Source organism: Brassica oleracea, chromosome C7 (genome assembly GCF_000695525.1).
Source record: "Brassica oleracea var. oleracea cultivar TO1000 chromosome C7, BOL, whole genome shotgun sequence".
NCBI lineage: Eukaryota > Viridiplantae > Streptophyta > Magnoliopsida > Brassicales > Brassicaceae > Brassica > Brassica oleracea.
In genome coordinates, this window is record NC_027754.1 from 34,370,924 (window position 1) to 34,389,510 (window position 18,587).

General features: G+C 37.6%; 3 protein-coding genes across 3 annotated transcripts; all 3 read left to right on the forward strand.

Moving 5' to 3' along the window:
- The first annotated feature begins 448 nt into the window (after positions 1-448).
- Positions 449-2,448, forward strand: LOC106302004 (protein ROOT PRIMORDIUM DEFECTIVE 1). Its single transcript, XM_013738507.1, has one exon. The coding sequence runs from the start codon at positions 612-614 to the stop codon at positions 1,884-1,886; it is 1,275 nt and encodes a 424-aa protein (XP_013593961.1). The 5' UTR covers positions 449-611; the 3' UTR covers positions 1,887-2,448.
- A 427-nt stretch (positions 2,449-2,875) lies between these two features.
- LOC106301697 (protein QUIRKY) lies at positions 2,876-6,320 on the forward strand. Its single transcript, XM_013738146.1, has one exon. It carries the CDS (start codon positions 2,963-2,965, stop codon positions 6,131-6,133), a length of 3,171 nt encoding a protein of 1,056 aa, XP_013593600.1. The 5' UTR covers positions 2,876-2,962; the 3' UTR covers positions 6,134-6,320.
- A 491-nt stretch (positions 6,321-6,811) lies between these two features.
- Positions 6,812-11,524, forward strand: LOC106301411 (protein ENHANCED DOWNY MILDEW 2). Its single transcript, XM_013737798.1, has 18 exons — positions 6,812-6,954; positions 7,392-7,811; positions 7,892-7,979; positions 8,080-8,130; positions 8,223-8,386; positions 8,478-8,577; positions 8,662-8,760; positions 8,862-9,109; positions 9,204-9,296; positions 9,396-9,704; positions 9,808-9,955; positions 10,026-10,124; positions 10,193-10,285; positions 10,405-10,557; positions 10,626-10,697; positions 10,795-10,913; positions 10,983-11,043; positions 11,131-11,524. Exons 2-18 carry the CDS (start codon positions 7,399-7,401, stop codon positions 11,371-11,373), a joined length of 2,553 nt encoding a protein of 850 aa, XP_013593252.1. The 5' UTR covers positions 6,812-6,954; positions 7,392-7,398; the 3' UTR covers positions 11,374-11,524.
- The last annotated feature ends 7,063 nt before the right edge of the window (positions 11,525-18,587 follow it).

Genomic DNA, 18,587 nt, shown 5'->3' on the forward strand with positions numbered 1-18,587 from the left:
TCGTATTATTAGAATATTTTGATCCAAAATATTTAAAATTAGCTCTAATTTTTTATTTAAAAACCCGAAAAATCTGATATTTAATTAAAAAAAATTGATTATTTTGATTTTTTAATCCGAATTAACCAAAAAATCGGAAACATATCGAAACTGAATAGATCTAAAATTACTTTAGATATAAATTGGTTCTCAACTTTGTTATCTGAATCGAACCAAAAACTATAATTACTGAACCGAATCCAAACCTCTGAACACCCAAATGGATCATAAACTTCTAGAAACAAATAACCAAAAGAACCGAATGCCGAGAATATTGTCAGGTTTGATCATTTCATATAATCCGCTAAACCCGACCCTCCCCCCACTATTTCCCTTTAATGGGCCCATCGGCCCATTAAAATAACCGATCACAACTAATATTCGTCTTCCTCTTCTGCTTCCTCTTCGGCTCTGTAATTTACAATCGGGAAAGTTGTAATCAACACTCACTGACGATTGATGAACTTACCCATCAACATGATTTTGATGCTGTAGAGGTGATATTATTCTTCGCAAATCATCTAATTTCAATCTCGTGGAGGATCGAAACTAGGGTTAACCTCTCCTGACCAATGCGGTGGCTGCTGCAGCGAACGGTTAGTTTCTCCACTAATTTCTCCAAATTCAGACACGGGTTTGGTCTTATTCAGACATGTGGTTTAGTCAACGTAAAGCTAAAATGGGTAAAAGACAAGGAACTCGATGCCGTCGTGGCTCGCGAGAAACATCTCAAAGCAGTCTGCAACCTCGTTTCGATCATCTCGTCTTCACACGATTCGAAAGCACCGATCTTTCACCTCAACACTCACCGAGGCCAGCTCGGTCTGCCTCAAGAGCTAAAGCTCGCGGCTTTCATAAGGAGATACCCCAACATCTTCGTGGAGCATTGTTGTCGTGATGGCGCAGGCACTCGCGTTCCTTGCTTCGGTTTAACCCCCGAGGCGATAGAGCTTTACAGTGAAGAGGTTAACGTCTTGCGGGTGAATGAAGAGGATGTTTTGTCGAGGCTGTGTAAGCTTCTTATGCTCACGAGCGAAAGAACGCTTCCTCTGCATTCCGTTGGTCATCTCAGATGGGATTTGGGTTTGCCGTATGATTACAAAGCTTCGTTGGTTCGTAACCACCAGGAGTTGTTCTGTTTGGTTGAGTTGTCTAGTGATCTCGTCGGTTTGAAGTTGTTACATTGGGATGAACGTCTCGCTGTTTCACAACACATGAGGAGTGATGATATGGCCTTCCCGGTTAAGTTTACGAGAGGGTTTGGGTTAAAGAGGAAGAGCATGGAGTGGCTGCAAGAGTGGCAGAGACTCCCTTACACGTCGCCTTACGTCGACGCGTCTCATCTGGATCCGAGGACTGATTTGTCGGAGAAGAGGAACGTTGGAGTGTTTCACGAGCTTCTTCATCTGACGATTGGGAAGAAGATGGAGAGGAAAAACGTGAGCAATCTCCGTAAGCCGTTTGGGCTTCCGCAGAAGTTTACGAAAGTGTTTGAGCGCCACCCTGGGATTTTCTATATCTCTATGAAGTGTGATACGCAGACGGTGATCCTTAGAGAAGGTTATGATAGGCGTCAGCTTGTTGAAAGGCATCCTCTTGTTGACATTAGGGAGAAGTTTGCGAATATGATGAGTGAAGGGCGTCTTGATAGAAGTAGAGGGATGTATCGGAAGTCTGTTGAGGATGATTTGGGGAAGAAGAGTGGGAAGATTGTTTATCCGGATTGGTCTGAAGGAGAGGAAGAAGAAGAGTCAGAAAATTATCGGATATCCAGATATGACTCTGATTGTCCTGTAGTTGAAGACAGTGATATGGTGCCGGCCGGTCAGAGACCGAGGTGGCAGTAGTAAGATGGATTGCTAGAGTGAAACCAAACAGGACATGGGGAGTGAGTGTGAAAGAAGACCACATTCTGTATCTGACTCAACTTAATCAATCTGAGCTTTAGGAGCATCCAGTGGGGGTTCTCATTTAAATCATTTCAACTGAATCTGGTCTTGCTTTTGCCCTGTGAATGGCATTCCCGTCGCAAACCATATAAAAGTAAATCTCATTCGATGGAACGCTACAGACATAGGAGAAAGCTGCTTTATTGTTGCCGGTTCTCTAAAAGTGCAGCGCAATTAGGACCTAGCATTGTAGAAGGAAGAATGGTAAATTACTTAGGACTTGTTATGTTTGACTGTCTGAAGCGAGCACGCATCTTTAGTCTATCTGAGTCGTGGCATTGTGTTTTCCTGAAGACAGGTTATTGGTTTGAACTTTGAAGTATATACATTGGATCTTTCACTGTGAGGTTAGTCCATATTATCATTTGACTCTGTCTACAACATAGAAGAAAGTCCAAGACTTTGTTATATTACATTTGAGAATTAGTTCAACCATTCTAGTTTATACATATTAATGAAACTAGATGAATTTCGAAATTATACAGATAATTGTTTGCTTTGAGCTTTGTTAGAAACCGATCAGCAAGAACTCATTTGTTATATACTTTTATGAAACCCAATAATGAAGTTCCCCATGTGTCACATTTTGATCTGTGCGGTAAGAAAATTCAAAGTCGGTTTCAAAAAACTTAGAAATGCAAAAGTCATGTGCCAAAATCTGAACCTGCACGACTTGTAATCAGTTGCAGAGACCAAAAACACTTTACACTTGGAGAAAAAAAAAAACTTTAGTACTTTTCCTCCAAAACTCATCTTCCTAGAGAGAATCATCCAAAAGCTTGTAGCTCAATCACAGACCAAAAAGGGCAGCTTCTTCATCATCCCATTCTTTACTTGAACGCACAAACAAACTTTAATTTCTGATAGTTTAATAAGAATACATTCCTTTCTTCCTTTATGAGTTTTCTCTCCTAACGATTCTTTCCCTCTTTAAATCTCCCTTGTCACCCAAGAAACCAAGAAAAAACCTCATCATGAGAAACACCACCAAACTAGTCGTACACGTCGTCGATGCTCAAAACCTTATGCCCAGAGATGGCCAAGGCTCAGCGAGTCCTTTTGTAGAAGTTGATTTCCTCAACCAGCTGAGCAAAACAAGAACCGTGCCCAAAAGTCTTAACCCTGTCTGGGACCAGAAACTCTACTTTGACTACGACCACAAAGCGAGAAACAACCATCACAACAACCACCACATTGAAGTCTCTGTTTACCACGAGAGAAGACCACTTCCCGGTAGAAGCTTCCTCGGTAGAGTCAAGATCTCTTTCTCTAACATTGTTCAGGAAGGCGAACAAGTGTACCAGCGCTTCACGTTGGAGAGGAAGTCGGTTCTCGCTTCTGTTAAAGGCGAGATTGGTCTCAAATTCTACATCTCGTCGTCTGAACAAGACCAACGCTCTTCTCTTCCTTCTCCTTCAAGACCATACTCCACCCCAACGCAAGCCTCTTCTGTAGTAGAAGAAGAGCTTACTGATTCTGAAGCAGAAGATTCTCGAGAGAGCTTTGCATCAGCTGAACAAGAAGATCTTTCTGATTCAGCCAGCGAAGGAGTAGAAGGTAAACAGAGAGAAACAGAACCTGAACAAGTTCAAGAAGCTGTTCAAACACTACATAGACAAGAAGTCCTTCCTCGGCCTGCACCAATGCATTCCATTCGCCTCCGGTCTCGTGAAAACCCCCAAGAAACCAACACACCACACTCTCGTGGAGCTAACCAGCTTCACTCTCAGCAGCCACGTGGATCTAGCCAGCAGCCACGTGGAGCCAACCAGCCTCCTCAGCCCGCTCACTACGCCAACCACTTGCAACCATACGGTGACATTGACCCAGAAGACTTCAAGGTGAAAGACATGAACCTCGAACTCGGAGAGAGATGGCCAAACACAAACGCTGGAGAGAGGTTCACAGGAACGTACGATCTAGTGGAACAGATGTTTTACCTCTACGTTCGAGTCGTCAGAGCCAAAGACCTCCCACCTGGTTTAATCACAGGAGGATGTGATCCTTACGTGGAGGTCAAGCTTGGTAACTACAAGGGCAAAACAAAACACTTTGATAGAAAGACAACTCTTCCTGAATGGAACCAAGTCTTCGCGTTTACTAAAGAACGTATCCACTCATCGGTTCTCGAAGTCTTTGTGAAAGACAAGGAGACACTAGGACGAGATGACTTTCTTGGAAAAGTTGTGTTTGATCTTAACGAGATCCCAACGAGGGTTCCACCGAACAGTCCTTTAGCTCCACAGTGGTACCGTTTAGAGGATTGGAGAGGAGAAGGGAAGATAGTAAGAGGAGAGATCATGCTTGCTGTCTGGATGGGAACTCAAGCTGATGAAGCTTTCCCTGAAGCATGGCATGCTGACTCTGCTTCTGTTCACGGAGAAGGAGTGTTCAACGTTAGATCAAAAGTATACGTCTCTCCTAAGCTGTGGTACTTGAGAGTCAATGTCATCGAAGCTCAAGACATGATCCCGAGCGATAGAAACCGTCTACCTGATGTTTTTGTTAAAGCTAACGTCGGTATGCAGACTCTCAAGACCAAGATTTGTCCTGTGAAGACGACGAATCCGCTCTGGAATGAAGATCTTGTCTTCGTGGTCGCTGAGCCGTTCGAGGAGCAGCTGGTGATCTCTGTGGAAGACCGCGTTCACGCGTCGAAAGATGAAGTCATTGGTAAGATCAGCTTGCCGATGAACGTGTTCGAGAAGCGGTTAGACCACCGTCCTGTTCATTCTCGTTGGTTCAATCTCGACAAGTACGGTGTTGTAGAGGGAGATCCGAGGAGGAGAGAGCATAAGTTCTCTAGCCGGATTCACCTGAGGGTCTGTCTCGAAGGAGGCTACCATGTGATGGACGAGTCAACGATGTATATTAGCGACACGAGACCAACGGCTAGGCAGCTCTGGAAGCAGCCGGTGGGAATGTTGGAGATTGGGATCCTTGGAGCTAAAGGATTAGTGCCGATGAAGTTGAAAGAGGGTAGAGGAAGCACCGACGCGTATTGTGTAGCTAAGTATGGTCAAAAATGGGTGAGAACTAGAACCATTCTTGATTCGTTGAGTCCAAGATGGAACGAGCAGTACACGTGGGAGGTCTATGATCCTTGCACTGTTGTCACTCTCGGTGTTTTCGACAACTGTCATTTGGGTTCAGGTTCCTTTAAAGATGCAAGAATAGGTAAGGTGAGAATCAGGCTGTCTACACTAGAGGCTCACAAGATCTACACACATTCGTTTCCTCTTCTTGTTCTTCAACCGCACGGTCTCAAGAAAACTGGTGACCTCCAGATATCAATACGTTTCACAACTCTTTCTTTGGCCAACATCATCTACAATTACGGCCACCCGCTTCTCCCCAAGATGCACTATCTTTTCCCTTTCACGGTTAACCAAGTAGACGGGTTAAGGTACCAAGCGATGAACATCGTTGCAACCCGCCTCGGACGAGCCGAGCCGCCGCTGAGGAAAGAGGTTGTTGAGTACATGTTGGATGTAGATTCCCACCTATGGAGCATGAGAAGAAGCAAAGCCAACTTTTTCCGCATAATGTCGCTTCTCTCCGGCTATTTCTTGGTCGGGAAGTGGCTTGAGGATATCTGCAACTGGAGATACCCGGTTAATTCTGTTCTGGTCCATGTCCTGTTCTTCATTTTGGTCATGTACCCTGAACTTATCTTGCCCACGATGTTTCTCTACATGTTCTTTATCGGATTGTGGAACTTCAAGTCAAGGCCGAGACACCCTCCTCACATGGATATGAAGCTCTCTTGGGCCGAGGCTGTTAATCCTGATGAGCTTGATGAAGAGTTTGACACGTTTCCAACGTCTAGGTCACAGGACATGGTCAGGCTGAGGTATGACCGGCTCAGAAGTGTTGCGGGTAGGATTCAGACCGTGGTTGGAGATATAGCAGCTCAGGGGGAGAGAGTTCAGTCGCTTCTGAGCTGGAGAGACCCTAGGGCTACGAGCCTGTTCATCTTGTTCTGCTTGGCTGCATCCGTGGTCCTTTACGCAATGCCGTTCAAAGCAATAACGCTGGCTGGTGGGCTTTACTATCTGAGACACCCAAAGTTTAGAAGCAAGTTGCCTTCTTTGCCAAGTAACTTCTTCAAGAGATTGCCATCTCGTATAGACAGTCTTCTTTAACCTAAACACTTTTCTTAAGCAATATTTACAATAATTCCAATATGTTTTTTTTTCAACTTTTTCTTCCAAGTTTCAGTTCTCTAAGTTGGCAATAATCATTATGAATCTTTTTTAAACAATATTGTCAGTTTTAATGATGTAACTAATAATAACTAATGATACATTATAAATGTTTACTAATGTTTTCTTCGAGTAACGCTTTGCTTATGTAAACAAATCAGGGATTCAGAAAATAAAGGATGACTTTCATTTTTTTTTTTCTTGACAAAAAAAAAAAAGTTGGAAAAAAAAAAAAGTTGGCGCGGGAAAAATATTTAGTGGCGCTGATGTTTAAACAGTGTGGTAAAAAGTGTGCCTGTTGAGATTAAAAGCCCAAATGCCCCTTTTTTACTTACTATATTGACCATGCTTGCTATATAATGCTACCACCGGAATCCCTTATCTTCTCGGCGGCGATCAAGAGCCACTTAGCTTCAAGCAACGATGGTGGTCCTTCTCCTTGGGCCACTTTTTGCTTGTTCCCTCTTTTTGGGCCAATTAGAAAGCCCATAATTGATTTAGATGTTATGGGGCTTTTAGTCATTTTAGTCTACTAAAAAACAAAAATGTTTCCCCAAAACGGTTTTAAATCGTACGAGAAAAGCAAATCATCTTCTTCGTCTTCTTTTACTATTAAAAGAAAAACACACACCACTCTTTCTCTCTCTCTCTCACAGTCCACCTTTCTTCTTCTCTCTTGGGTTTGGTGAACGCTAAAGGCATTAGGGTTTAAAGCGGCGAGCAAGCTTCTGTACGGCATCTCCAGCACAACCAGGATCGCGGTAACTTCCTTCCCGTGTGACGATTCTCTGCTCTGTATTTGTGTTCTGCTCATTTTTTGGAGAAAATAATGGAAAGATCGGAAGCTATGGTTTGAGCATTTTTGAGTTTCTACTTCTGCCATGAGTTGTTTTCAACCTTTTCTCTCCCGCTACATTAGCGTAGTCTAGTAGCTAGGTTAAGATGCGTTTGTTCCTCAAGGTTCCTTTTTTTTTTTGTTTCTTTGAGAATTTTTTTTGTATTTGCTTGTGTTGAGTATCCGATAAACCGCTGGAAAATCTTAGATCAGACCATAAATGTCATATTAGTATATGTTTGATGCTCTGCTGTGTATCATCATCTCCTTGAATTGATTATCCCTGATTTGGATGGTTTAGTGTCGTTTAGTGTGATAAGGAGATAAAAAGTTTAAAGCTTGATTTTTCCTCTTCTTCTTCAGATATCTCATGGATTCGTCTGACGAAGAGGGAGAGATTCTACCTGACTACGTTGATGAATACTCTTTCGTCGATCAAAGCGACATACCTGTCAAGTTTTCTATTCTTCCGGCCAAATGGGACGACGACGAAGAGGAAGAGGAAGATCCCAGACTGCCTGTGTATCTGCGTGGCGGCACTGATTGTGGAAACGAGTCTGTTTGTAAGCTAGCTAAAGCTTGGAGGTTTGATCTGTGTGATGAACGTCTCAAGGTCCAAGTGTTTCTACATGGGATGCGCTGGATAACTCTACACAAACCAGCAAAGAGTTATGAAGCTTTAGTTAGGACGACTCTGGTAACGCTTCAGTGTCTTCACTTTGTTAAAAGGAATCCTGAGGCATCAAGCGACCGTGTGTGGAGAAGTTTGGACAAAGTGGATGGGTATGCTTAGTGGTTCCTTCAGTTTATCTTGATATGCTCTCCTTTTAATATCATCTGAATCGTTCTTGCTGTTTATACAGGATCCAACCTTCAGAGCATGACTTATCAGATCATGTTTCTCTGGTGTGTCGAGCTATAAAGATGGATCAGGATTTAACAAAATCAAAGGTCTGTTTTCTCTTTGGTCTTTTCTTATCTTCCTTGGAAGGATTTGGTAATGGGTTGACTTAGTTACCTTTTCGTAGTTAACGCATTTTATTGTGTGCAGTGTCTACGCAAGTTTCTGGAGAAGACTTTCCAAACAACACCTACCGAAGTGGTGAGAGACTTATTTAGAAGTGGTTTACGTGTTCCCTGCCTCCTTACTTGCGCTCTTTCTACTGAGATTAATTATTGTTTTCTGTTATTAAGGAACTTCCAACGCAACATCAAGAAGATGCTCAGCTACCACAGGAACAGAATTTCACTGCTGATAATATGTTAGACGAGGAAAGCAGCAGTGATGATGATTCTGAGATGAACTTGCAGTTTGATACAGTCTGCTCTATCTGTGACAATGGTGGTTATATTCTGTGGTAAGTCAAGCTGCATAGTTTCTCAATATTTGATGTATCATAGTTTGATACAGTCTGTTTCTAATTTCTTTCTTTTTCTTTTTAAATTCAGTTGTGAAGGAAGCTGCTTGAGAGCTTTCCATCCGACCATAGCTGATGGGGCTGACACATCGTGCGAGTCACTAGGATTCCCTGATGGGACTCAAATTCATGTACTGTGAATCCCCTTTAGAGTTCCTGTTAAATATGCTATTACGGTTATACTTCATGCTGATGTTAATTTGCTGGATATGTAGTCACTTAGGGAGTATCTCTGTAACAACTGTCTACACAAACAGCACCAGTGCTATGCTTGCGGCCAATTGGGATCTTCTGATGAAAACTCCTCTCAAGAGGTATTATATCGTTGCACCATATCATTCTTCATTTGGATACTTGGCTAATTTATCTGTATTGAGTACTTGCAAGCTTCATTCAACTTTTTACTTATCTGAAGGTCTTCCCTTGTTCTGCCTCAAATTGCGGTCATTTCTATCATCCAATATGTGTTGCAAAGCTTCTCCACGATGGTGATCAAATCAAAACAGAAGAACTTCAAGCCAAGATTTCTGCTAGAGATCCTTTTTTCTGTCCTCTACACATATGCAAAGTCTGTAAGACAAGTGAAAACAAAAATCTATATGCGTGCCACTTTGCTGTATGCAGACGCTGTCCAACTGCTTACCACAGAAAATGTTTACCTAGGTAAAACCATTTTTTCATTTTACTTTCTCCTTAATCTTCTAATGGCCGTGTATATCGCCTTCAGATTTTTTTTTGCTTCTTTATTGTACTCAAGGGAGATTACTTCTGAACTCAACTGTGACGAGGAAACACCTCAGAGAACCTGGGAGAAACTGCTTCCATACAATCGCATTCTGATATACTGTTTGTAAGTTTTTTGAATATTCTGAGTGCATTTTAAAGCCAGTGGTTTCTGATGTCATGATCTGCTCAATGTACATAGCTTTTTTCATATTATTTTGAACAGGAACCATGAGATAGTAGGTAATCTTGGTACTCCAGCTAGAGACCACTTAGTTTTTCCTGATGTATCTGGCCCAAGAAGAACACTAAGTCACGGTCTTGAGCCTGTCAAAGAGGATGTTCCGAGTGTGGTGACGGGTTTTAAGCATCATGAAGGTATCAATAGATCTAGGAAACCAAGGATGAATTTTAAGGTCAATGACTATCTTAATAAACGGAGGATGGAGAGCATTGAGAAAAGGTTGTCTAAACAAGAAGTTCCTTCCGACTTTGCCGATCCTAACGATGTAGACGACGAGGATGTTGAATCGAGGTGATGTTTTCTCTTTCCACTCAACAATGAAACAACAAGATATTTATTACATTACTGATGATAGTTTCAACTAATCATTTTATTTTTTTTCTGGGTTACACAGGGTGTTATCAATAATTGACGAAGTGGACTCATCGTTTAGTTTTGAGGAGTTTGTTAAGTCTCGTGGGGAAACCCATGCACAATGCTACCAGTCAAGAAATGATGTCGGCAAGAACATCACAACAGGATTGGTTGAAACTCATGTCAATGTATGTTTTTCAATCTAAAACTCATCACAACAGTAGTGTCGGCTCCTGAATCTCTACGTCTGTTTTGCAGGCCGCTCGAGCTGCGTTAAAGATGTTTGAAGCAGGGCGGAACGAAGATGCCAGAGCTATATTTGATCCCGATCTTCTAGTCCAACTCATGAAGCATAAGGTTTGTAATCACATTTAGTTTTCATATCATCTAAGAGTTTGCTCAGACATGTTTTTGAACTGCTGCAGACGAAGCTTGAAATTTATCTTTCTCCTTTTCTCCACGGAATGCGGTACACATCCTTTGGTCGTCACTTCACAAAGCTAGAGAAGCTTGAAGAGGTGAACTATTTATCTCTCTCTCTTTGTTTTCTTAACCTGTGTTTTAGCTTCGATCTGTTAAAGTCTACCGGTATATAGATACTTATTTGAAACTGGTTAACTTGAACTTAATGATGCAGATAGTAGAGAGGCTCCACTCTTACGTGCAAAATGGAGATACAATAGTGGACTTCTGTTGTGGCTCTAACGACTTAAGTTGTTTGATGAAAGCAAAGCTTGAGAAAACGGGAAAAACTTGCTTCTTCAAGAACTTCGATCTCATTCTACCTAAGGTACAAGACTCGCTTTTTTACTTTTTTGTCTTAGAAGTTGTGTCTGAAACATGACGTTCCCGTGGCAGAACACTTTCAACTTTGAGAAGAGAGATTGGTTGACTGTGAAGAAAGAAGAGTTACCTGACGGCTCTCGACTGGTACAGAAAGCAAACAACATCCTAAACTTGAGAAGCACTTCTTGAATCCCACTCACTAAGATCTTTCTTTTTCTTTTGATGTTATGGATAAGAACAGATAATGGGATTGAACCCGCCTTTCGGTTTCAAATCCAGTCTTGCTAACACTTTCATCCAGAAGGCCCTTGAGTTTAAACCGAAGATTCTGATCCTCATCGTACCAAGTGAGACAAAAAGGTAAAAAAGCAAATACAGTGTCTCAATAACAAACTTTTCTTTAACTCTGGCTTCATCTATTACAACCAGGGTCGATGCGATAGCTGAGTATGATTTGATTTGGGATGACACCAATCTACTTTCAGGAAAGGTACGTACCACGTTTACAATGAATTCAACTCTCTGTTTGTTGTACCAATAGCTTTGGATAACATTCTGTTTTTTGCTCTGTTTTTAGTCTTTCTACTTGCCCGGGTCCATAGATGTGAACAACAAAACGATCGAGCAGTGGAACAATATACCGCCACCTCTGTACCTTTGGAGCCGAAGGGACTGGACTTGGAACCACAAGGCTATAGCGCTTCAACAGGGTCACATAACACATATGTATCACTCGACTTACACAGTGGGTCTCCATCACGCAGAGCCTCCTCCGGATGATGGTATTGTACAAGAGATGGAGATATCTCCTCTTGATTAACTTATCAGTGTGCAAGAGGAATTCAAAACATCACCCCATATCCAAAGCTTATGAAGTTACTATGAGAGTACTATTCCACGTGGATTCATATGATATAGTATTAAGGAACCTTAAGAGACAACGGTTTGGTTTAGTATTATCACCTTTTTTTGTTGGGAGTCTTCCTTATGATTACTAAGGTCGAAAACTTGTGAAAAATCTCTTAATTTTATAACACAAAATTTTAGAATTATATCTTTGGTAAATTTAGTTTATTACATCAGTTACAGTGACTTTCATTACACTCAAATTGGTAACAATTGAATTATTAGTAACAAGGCGGCAAGTCAGGCGGTGGAGGCAGCATCTGCTGGCTTATTCCTCTGCCGTTCTTGACAATGAAGACAACATTCATACCCCACGTGAGATGTCTATCAAAGTGACAATGCATGAACCAAACCCCTACAAACACAATTGCAAACAAGACTGGTTACAATACCACGATTCATACACTTGGAAGTAGCCACTAGTGTAACGGTTGATCTAGGTCATGTGTATAAGGTTATATGAAATAATGTAAGGTACGTACCAGGATTGTTAGCTGTGAATCTGATAGCGACCCAACCGCTTCTTGGCACAGTCGCCGTATTTCTATACGGAGGATCTTTGAGATTATACTTCGTCGACGGATCTTTCGTTACGTTAGTCCTGTTCGTTTGGTTGCCGCAGGTTTCGGAGTCAGCGGCAGCGTCAGCGGCAGCGTCAATAAGGACAGTTGTTGTTCGTTTCGCAGACGCTGACGCTGCCGCTGCCGCATACTATATCGCGACCGCAGATTTTATTGGCGTCAGCCGCAGGACGCGGCGTTCGGACGCGGCGTCAGACGCTGTTGACCTGCGTCAACAAAACGAACAAGAGTTGACGCAGAATGTTGACGCTGCCGCTGCCGCCGGTACCTGCGGCAACCAAACGAACAGCCCTGTTATAGTTACCAAACCCAAAACCAACGATATAGAAGCTAAAACCATGCAAATGCATGGGATGATCGATTCCACCACCACCTAAATTCGTCCCTTGAAGAACAATTTCAACCGTTTCCCCAAACTTAATCATCTTTACTTCCGTGGCAAGTCTCGGTGTCTGCAAAAACAACGGTTGATCCTCCGCGGTAAAATTGAAAACCAGCGGCGGAAACGCAGGAAACCGCGTTCCGTAAACGCCCTTAATGTGAAGGTAATAAGCTTTTAGTATGGCGTTTACATGAGCGTTACGGATACACCGCTACGGGTCAACGCCATTCAAGATATTTTTTATTGTATGGTCGTGTCCCCGTGTAATAATAGTATAGGAGCCCAATTTTTTTTATAAATCTATATATTTATATAAAAAAATAATAAATAATAAAGCAAATTGAAAAGGGTCCAAAATTATTTGATACAAGATATGAGCATGTTGTGTTGCAACGAGTTTTGTTTGATGTTTTAATTTAATTAAAACCATAAAATAATAAATCATTTTATTATAGTATTATGATTGTTTTTTGCATATGTTGTTTGAGATTTATTTTATAATTAAAACCCGTTTTCACACATAAGTTCAAGTTAATATTTGTGTTTTATAATTATGGTGCATAGATGAGTTGTTATAAACTTTATACTAATGATTAGAGAAAATATTACACATAAACATTTAAACTGAACACACTCCGAAATAAGTTAAAAAGAAATGAAAGTTAAATAAACAAATCGAATCAATGACAACATTATACATGTTCTTATGTAGTAATTTAATGTTTTATTAAATAAGTCTTTAAATTTTTATTTTGCTAGTTTTTTTTAAAAAAGAAAACATTCTATTTTATAATCTTCCTTTTATTTACAATTAAAATAAAAAATAATATTAAATACTCTTTTACAATTTTGTTTAAGATTTAGAAGGTAAATTATTGTCATATAACCTATTGCAATTTTCTTCTTTCTAGAATTTCAGAAAAAAATATTGCTATCAAATAATTATTTTTAGTTATAAATAAATATTTTCAAAATTGTTATTTTTACAAATCGTATTAATACTAATTTTACACTATCATGTTCATCATCAAACACTCTCTTAAAAATAATATCAAATAATTTTTTACACTTCTCTTTTGGTTAAGACTTAAAAATATTATACAATTTTTTTTTTAGGATTTTGTTTTATAAAAAAAAAGAAAAATAACTATCAAATATTCTTTTACAGTTTTATAGTATTTTAGAAAAGGAAATTAATATTACATAATATTTTACAATTATATTTTTCTAGGATTAAAAAAAACAATTTCTATCAAATAACTATTTCCAGTTAATATTAACTATTTTTAAAATTTGCAATTTTCAAAATTCGTTTTTTACAATTTTTTTTTGTTAATTGAATAATTGTTACTATCATGTTTATCATTAAATTTTTGAAGTAAAAATTACTATTAAATAAAATTTTACAATTCTCTCTGGTCACGATTTAAAAGAAAATGAAAAATTCTTAGTTGGTTAAGTTTAGAAAAGAATTTTCTTTTAAAAATCTCTTTTATTTAAGATTTTAGGAAAAAAAGAAGTTATTTTTACATAATGGAAGTTTTGATTGACACATTCACAATCTAATTTTTTAAGTTAATTTGAAGTGAAAGTTAATTTAAGTTAATCTTTTAAGTTAGTTTTTATTGATATCAGGTGAAATATTTGAAGTTAATTTTGATTTATATTTTTTTAACACAAAATTATTAAAAAGTAAAGTTAGTTAATTATAAGAAAAATATGATTAGTTTTACGTTTTTATTTTATTTAGACTTTTGAAAAAGAAATTAATTATTTTATTTCTTTTAGATTTTATACAACTATTTTATTTTAAATAGAAAATTTCTGTTTAATTATTTATATATTTTATCTTATACATACAAATACTTTTTTTTGATCAAAATACATACAAATACATATTTATCATATTCACACATACTCACGTACCACAATAACAACAAAATTAAAAGTTATGCTAGCCTCATAAGATGTAATAAAGATAATAAAAAGTTGAGTTGTATCAAGAAATTAAAAGAAAATACTCATATAATACTTTTCATATAAATACTATTGTGTTTTGTAAAAATAATACGTGGAAGCTTAAACCTAAATATATATGTGAAATATTTCTAACTATTTTTTGTCATAATTTTTAACGTACAATTATCTTTTAAAAAAGGAAAGTTATTTACTTATAAGATAATAATAAGAGTACTTTTAAAATTTTCTTTTACTTATGCTTTTAAAAAAATTAATATTATTTATTTTAAATTTAGTTTTTTCATGTTTTTATTAAATAATTTATTGTACTTGTAGGATTTTACAATTCATTTTTGTTTAACATTTGTTTCTTAGAAGTTAATTTTTATCTTTTATAATTGTTTGTCTTTAATATCTTTTAAAATAAACATTATAACGAAATATAATAATAATATTAATAATAATAATAATAATAATAATAATAATAATAATAATAATAATAATAATAATAATAATAATAATAATAATAATAATAATAATAATAATAATAATAATAATAATAATAATAATAATAATAATAATAATAATAATAATAATAATAATAATAATAATAATAATAATAATAATAATAATAATAATAATAATAATAATAATAATAATAATACTATTAAATAATATTTATAATTAAATTTTTAGAAAAAATGTTTTTATTATTTTAGTATATATATATTTGATTATGATATAGTTTAACACTAGTGCTAGGTTCGCGGGTCAACCCGCCCCGACCCGCCCCGCCCCGCCGCGGGTCGAATCATTTTTTCGATTCAAAAATAATCCTAAATATATAATTGACATGTGTCGCGATCATATTAATTAGCAATTTTAAAGAACCAAACTTTATATAATAAGATGTATATAGTTTTATTTTCATTACAAATGTAAAAAATATTACTGATTAAAATTTAAAAGTATTTTAAACATTTTCTACATATAAATTTTAAAAGGTGAAAAAATGTTTTTGCCGTAAGACCCCGGACAATGTTGAGCTGGGACTGACAAAAGGTTTTGCTAAGGAAATCCTTTATTCTATCATAATATCTTTATTAGAATCTTTAAAAAAAATCTATAAATACTAACACCTCTTTTCTACCAAAAACACTTCACCCGACCTTGAAACTTTAAAGGTAAAACCAGTATTTCATAGTTGATCATACATGATTTAAACATTCAATTTCATTATAAAGTACTTTTGTGTGTGCAGAGATAGCATGGAAGAGCAGACACAGATTCCTTTGCAAACCCCAGGTGTTGAGGTGATTCTCTTATTTGACTTTTCTCTTTATCGTTCGTGTAGTTTCTTTTTATTTTACAAAACCAAAATTACTTTCTTCTTTGTTTCATTTTTCATTATTTTTTTTTAGAGATATCATGATTATTTTTATGGCTACTTAGGATTTTTTTAGGTGATTCTCTTATTCGACTTTTCTCCTTTAACGTTCGTATAGTTTTTTTTTTTTTACAAAACCATTTTTTTCTTAGTTGTTTGATATTTCACTTTTGTGTAGAGATAGGGTAAATATTTTAATGGTCACTTAGGATTTTTTTAGGAATTCCAATAATTATGAATGTCTTATGTTTTTATTTATGTTTAAAAAAGTTATGTTTTTTTTCAAAAGTAACGGAGATACTATATTTATTAAATATTTTTATATCACTTGTCTAAAATTTTATTCAAACTAAATAAATATTAACTCTTTTAAATAAATATTAACTTTGTTTATATTTTTTTGTTGTAGGAACTAATTATTTGTTACAACCAGAATCTCCTCAAAGTAATAATGTTGTTGCTTGAGAGTGAATGTTTGAATCCAAACCGTGACAGAGTATTAATGAGAATTGATCGAGGCCAAGGATGGCGCCATACGATGCAAATGATAAATGGGCATGCTCAAGAGTGCTATGAAACTCTACGAATGCATCAAGAAACTTTTCGACTGTTATGTGATAGGTTGAGGAATGACTATGGACTACGAGAATCTCGAGAATGTGGTCTAGAAGAGGCTGTTGCAATGTTTCTTGAAACTGTTGCGCATGATGAAGTCCAGCGAACAATCGCAACACAATATCAACGAAATCAAGAAACAGTGAATAGAAAGTTTCATGAAGTTTTGGATGCACTTGTTCGCATGTCTCAAGATATTATAAAGCCTGGAGAAAATGAACTTCGACAAGTAAGCAGCACCCTCTCTTCTGATACAAGGTATTATCCTTTCTTCAGTGGTTGAATAGGAGCTCTTGATGGTACACATGTGTCAGTGCGAGTTGGATCTGAAAAAAAGAGAAGTATTGGAATTTACGAAAGCAACATCCTACCATGAACGTGCTTGCGATATGTAACTTCAGAATGAAGTTTATATATACATATGTGGGGACACCGGGAAGAGCACATGATTCGAAGATATTGACATATTGTGCACAGAACGATGAATATTTTCCAACTCCTCCTAAAGGAAAATATTTTCTCGCTGATTCAGAATACCCTAATAAGAAGGGATATCTTGCTCCGTACCGTCGAGTTCGATATCATCCGCATCAATGGAGAAGGGGACAACCTATAAATGAGAATGAAATGTTTAACAAACGTCATTCTTCTTTGCGTTCTGTGATTGAGCGAACTTTCGGGGTGTGGAAAGGAAAGTTTGCTATTATCAGAAATCCAACGCGATATGATCTTCAGACACAATGTAAAATTGTCGTTGCGACAATGGCGTTACATAACTTCATACGAAAATTAACAAGAAATGATGAAGATTTTCAAGAGTATGAACAAACAGAAAGTGAGATGTTTAAACTTTCGGATTCTGAAGATGATGATAATGATGTTGAAGCTCAAAGAACGAGTTATGTTCCTACAGGGGAGGCATATATGGCGGGTATTAGAAACAACATTGCAGAACAAATATGGAGGGGAAGAAGATAAATCTTTTTATTCACGTTTCTAGTTTAAATTTAAGTTTTTAATTTTTTTAATATTTTATTATTTTTAATAATTTTTAATGCTAGTTTATATCTTGTAATATTTTATATTATAAATAAATAAGATTTAATATTTTATTTAAATAAAATTTAAAAATACATTTTATTTTTCAGATCTTATTTACAACTTACGTTCCCAGCTCATAGCTCACGTTCACAGCTCACAGCTCCTGCTTCAGCTGCTTTCAGCTGTTCCTCTCTGCTCCGCTTTGCCAATCACGCACTAGGTGTGGCGAATGATATGTTGTTCATACTAGCCGCTAATCTCAACCCGTTTGGACCTTGGCACGAGTTATTAGGACACGCTAGAAGATTTATTGAAACAGTTGATACTATATATTAGATATATATATCCCACATCGAAAATTCTAAGGGACCTTAAGTAATATATAAAGGGTTAGGGTCAATCCACTAATTGCCAATTGGTTTTAAGTTGGAAGCCCATGATAAACTCGAATCTAACATGGTATCAGAGCCTAGATCTTAAATACCCTAAAACTCTTAATTAATATAACCCTACCCGACCGGGTATAAAGGTCGTAATTAACTCGCTCGACCGACTATAACTGTCTTAAAGTTCCGAGATTTCTGGCTGATAAGAGTCATCAAAAGGATTCTGCGATACATCAAAGGAACGTTAGGCATGGTTCTACACATAAAGAAGAATAAAGAGTTGACATTGCAAGCTTACAATGATAGCGATTGGGCAGGATACAAAGAGACTAGACGCTCTACAACTGGTTTCTGCACCCAGCTAGGAGAAAATCTGATCTCTTGGTCGGCAAAGAGGCAACCCACCGTCGCCAAATCCTCCACCGAAGCAGAATACAGAGCGCTGACAGCAGCAGCGCAAGAAGTCACATGGTTGTCAGCTCTCTTAAAGGACCTCAACATAATTCACCAATACCAATCGACGCTGATTCACTGCGACAACCTCTCTGCGGTCTACCTCAGTACGAAACCTGCTTTGCATAATCGCTCAAAGCACTTCGACACTGACTTCCACTACATTAGAGAACAAGTAGCTCTGGGTTTGATTGAAACTCTCCACATTTCAGCTCAAGACCAGCTCGCCGATATATTTATCAAACCTCTTGGCCGGCGACCGTTTGTTGAGCTCCGATCCAAACTCGGTGTTGCTTAGTCACCCACCCCGAGTTTTGGGGGGGG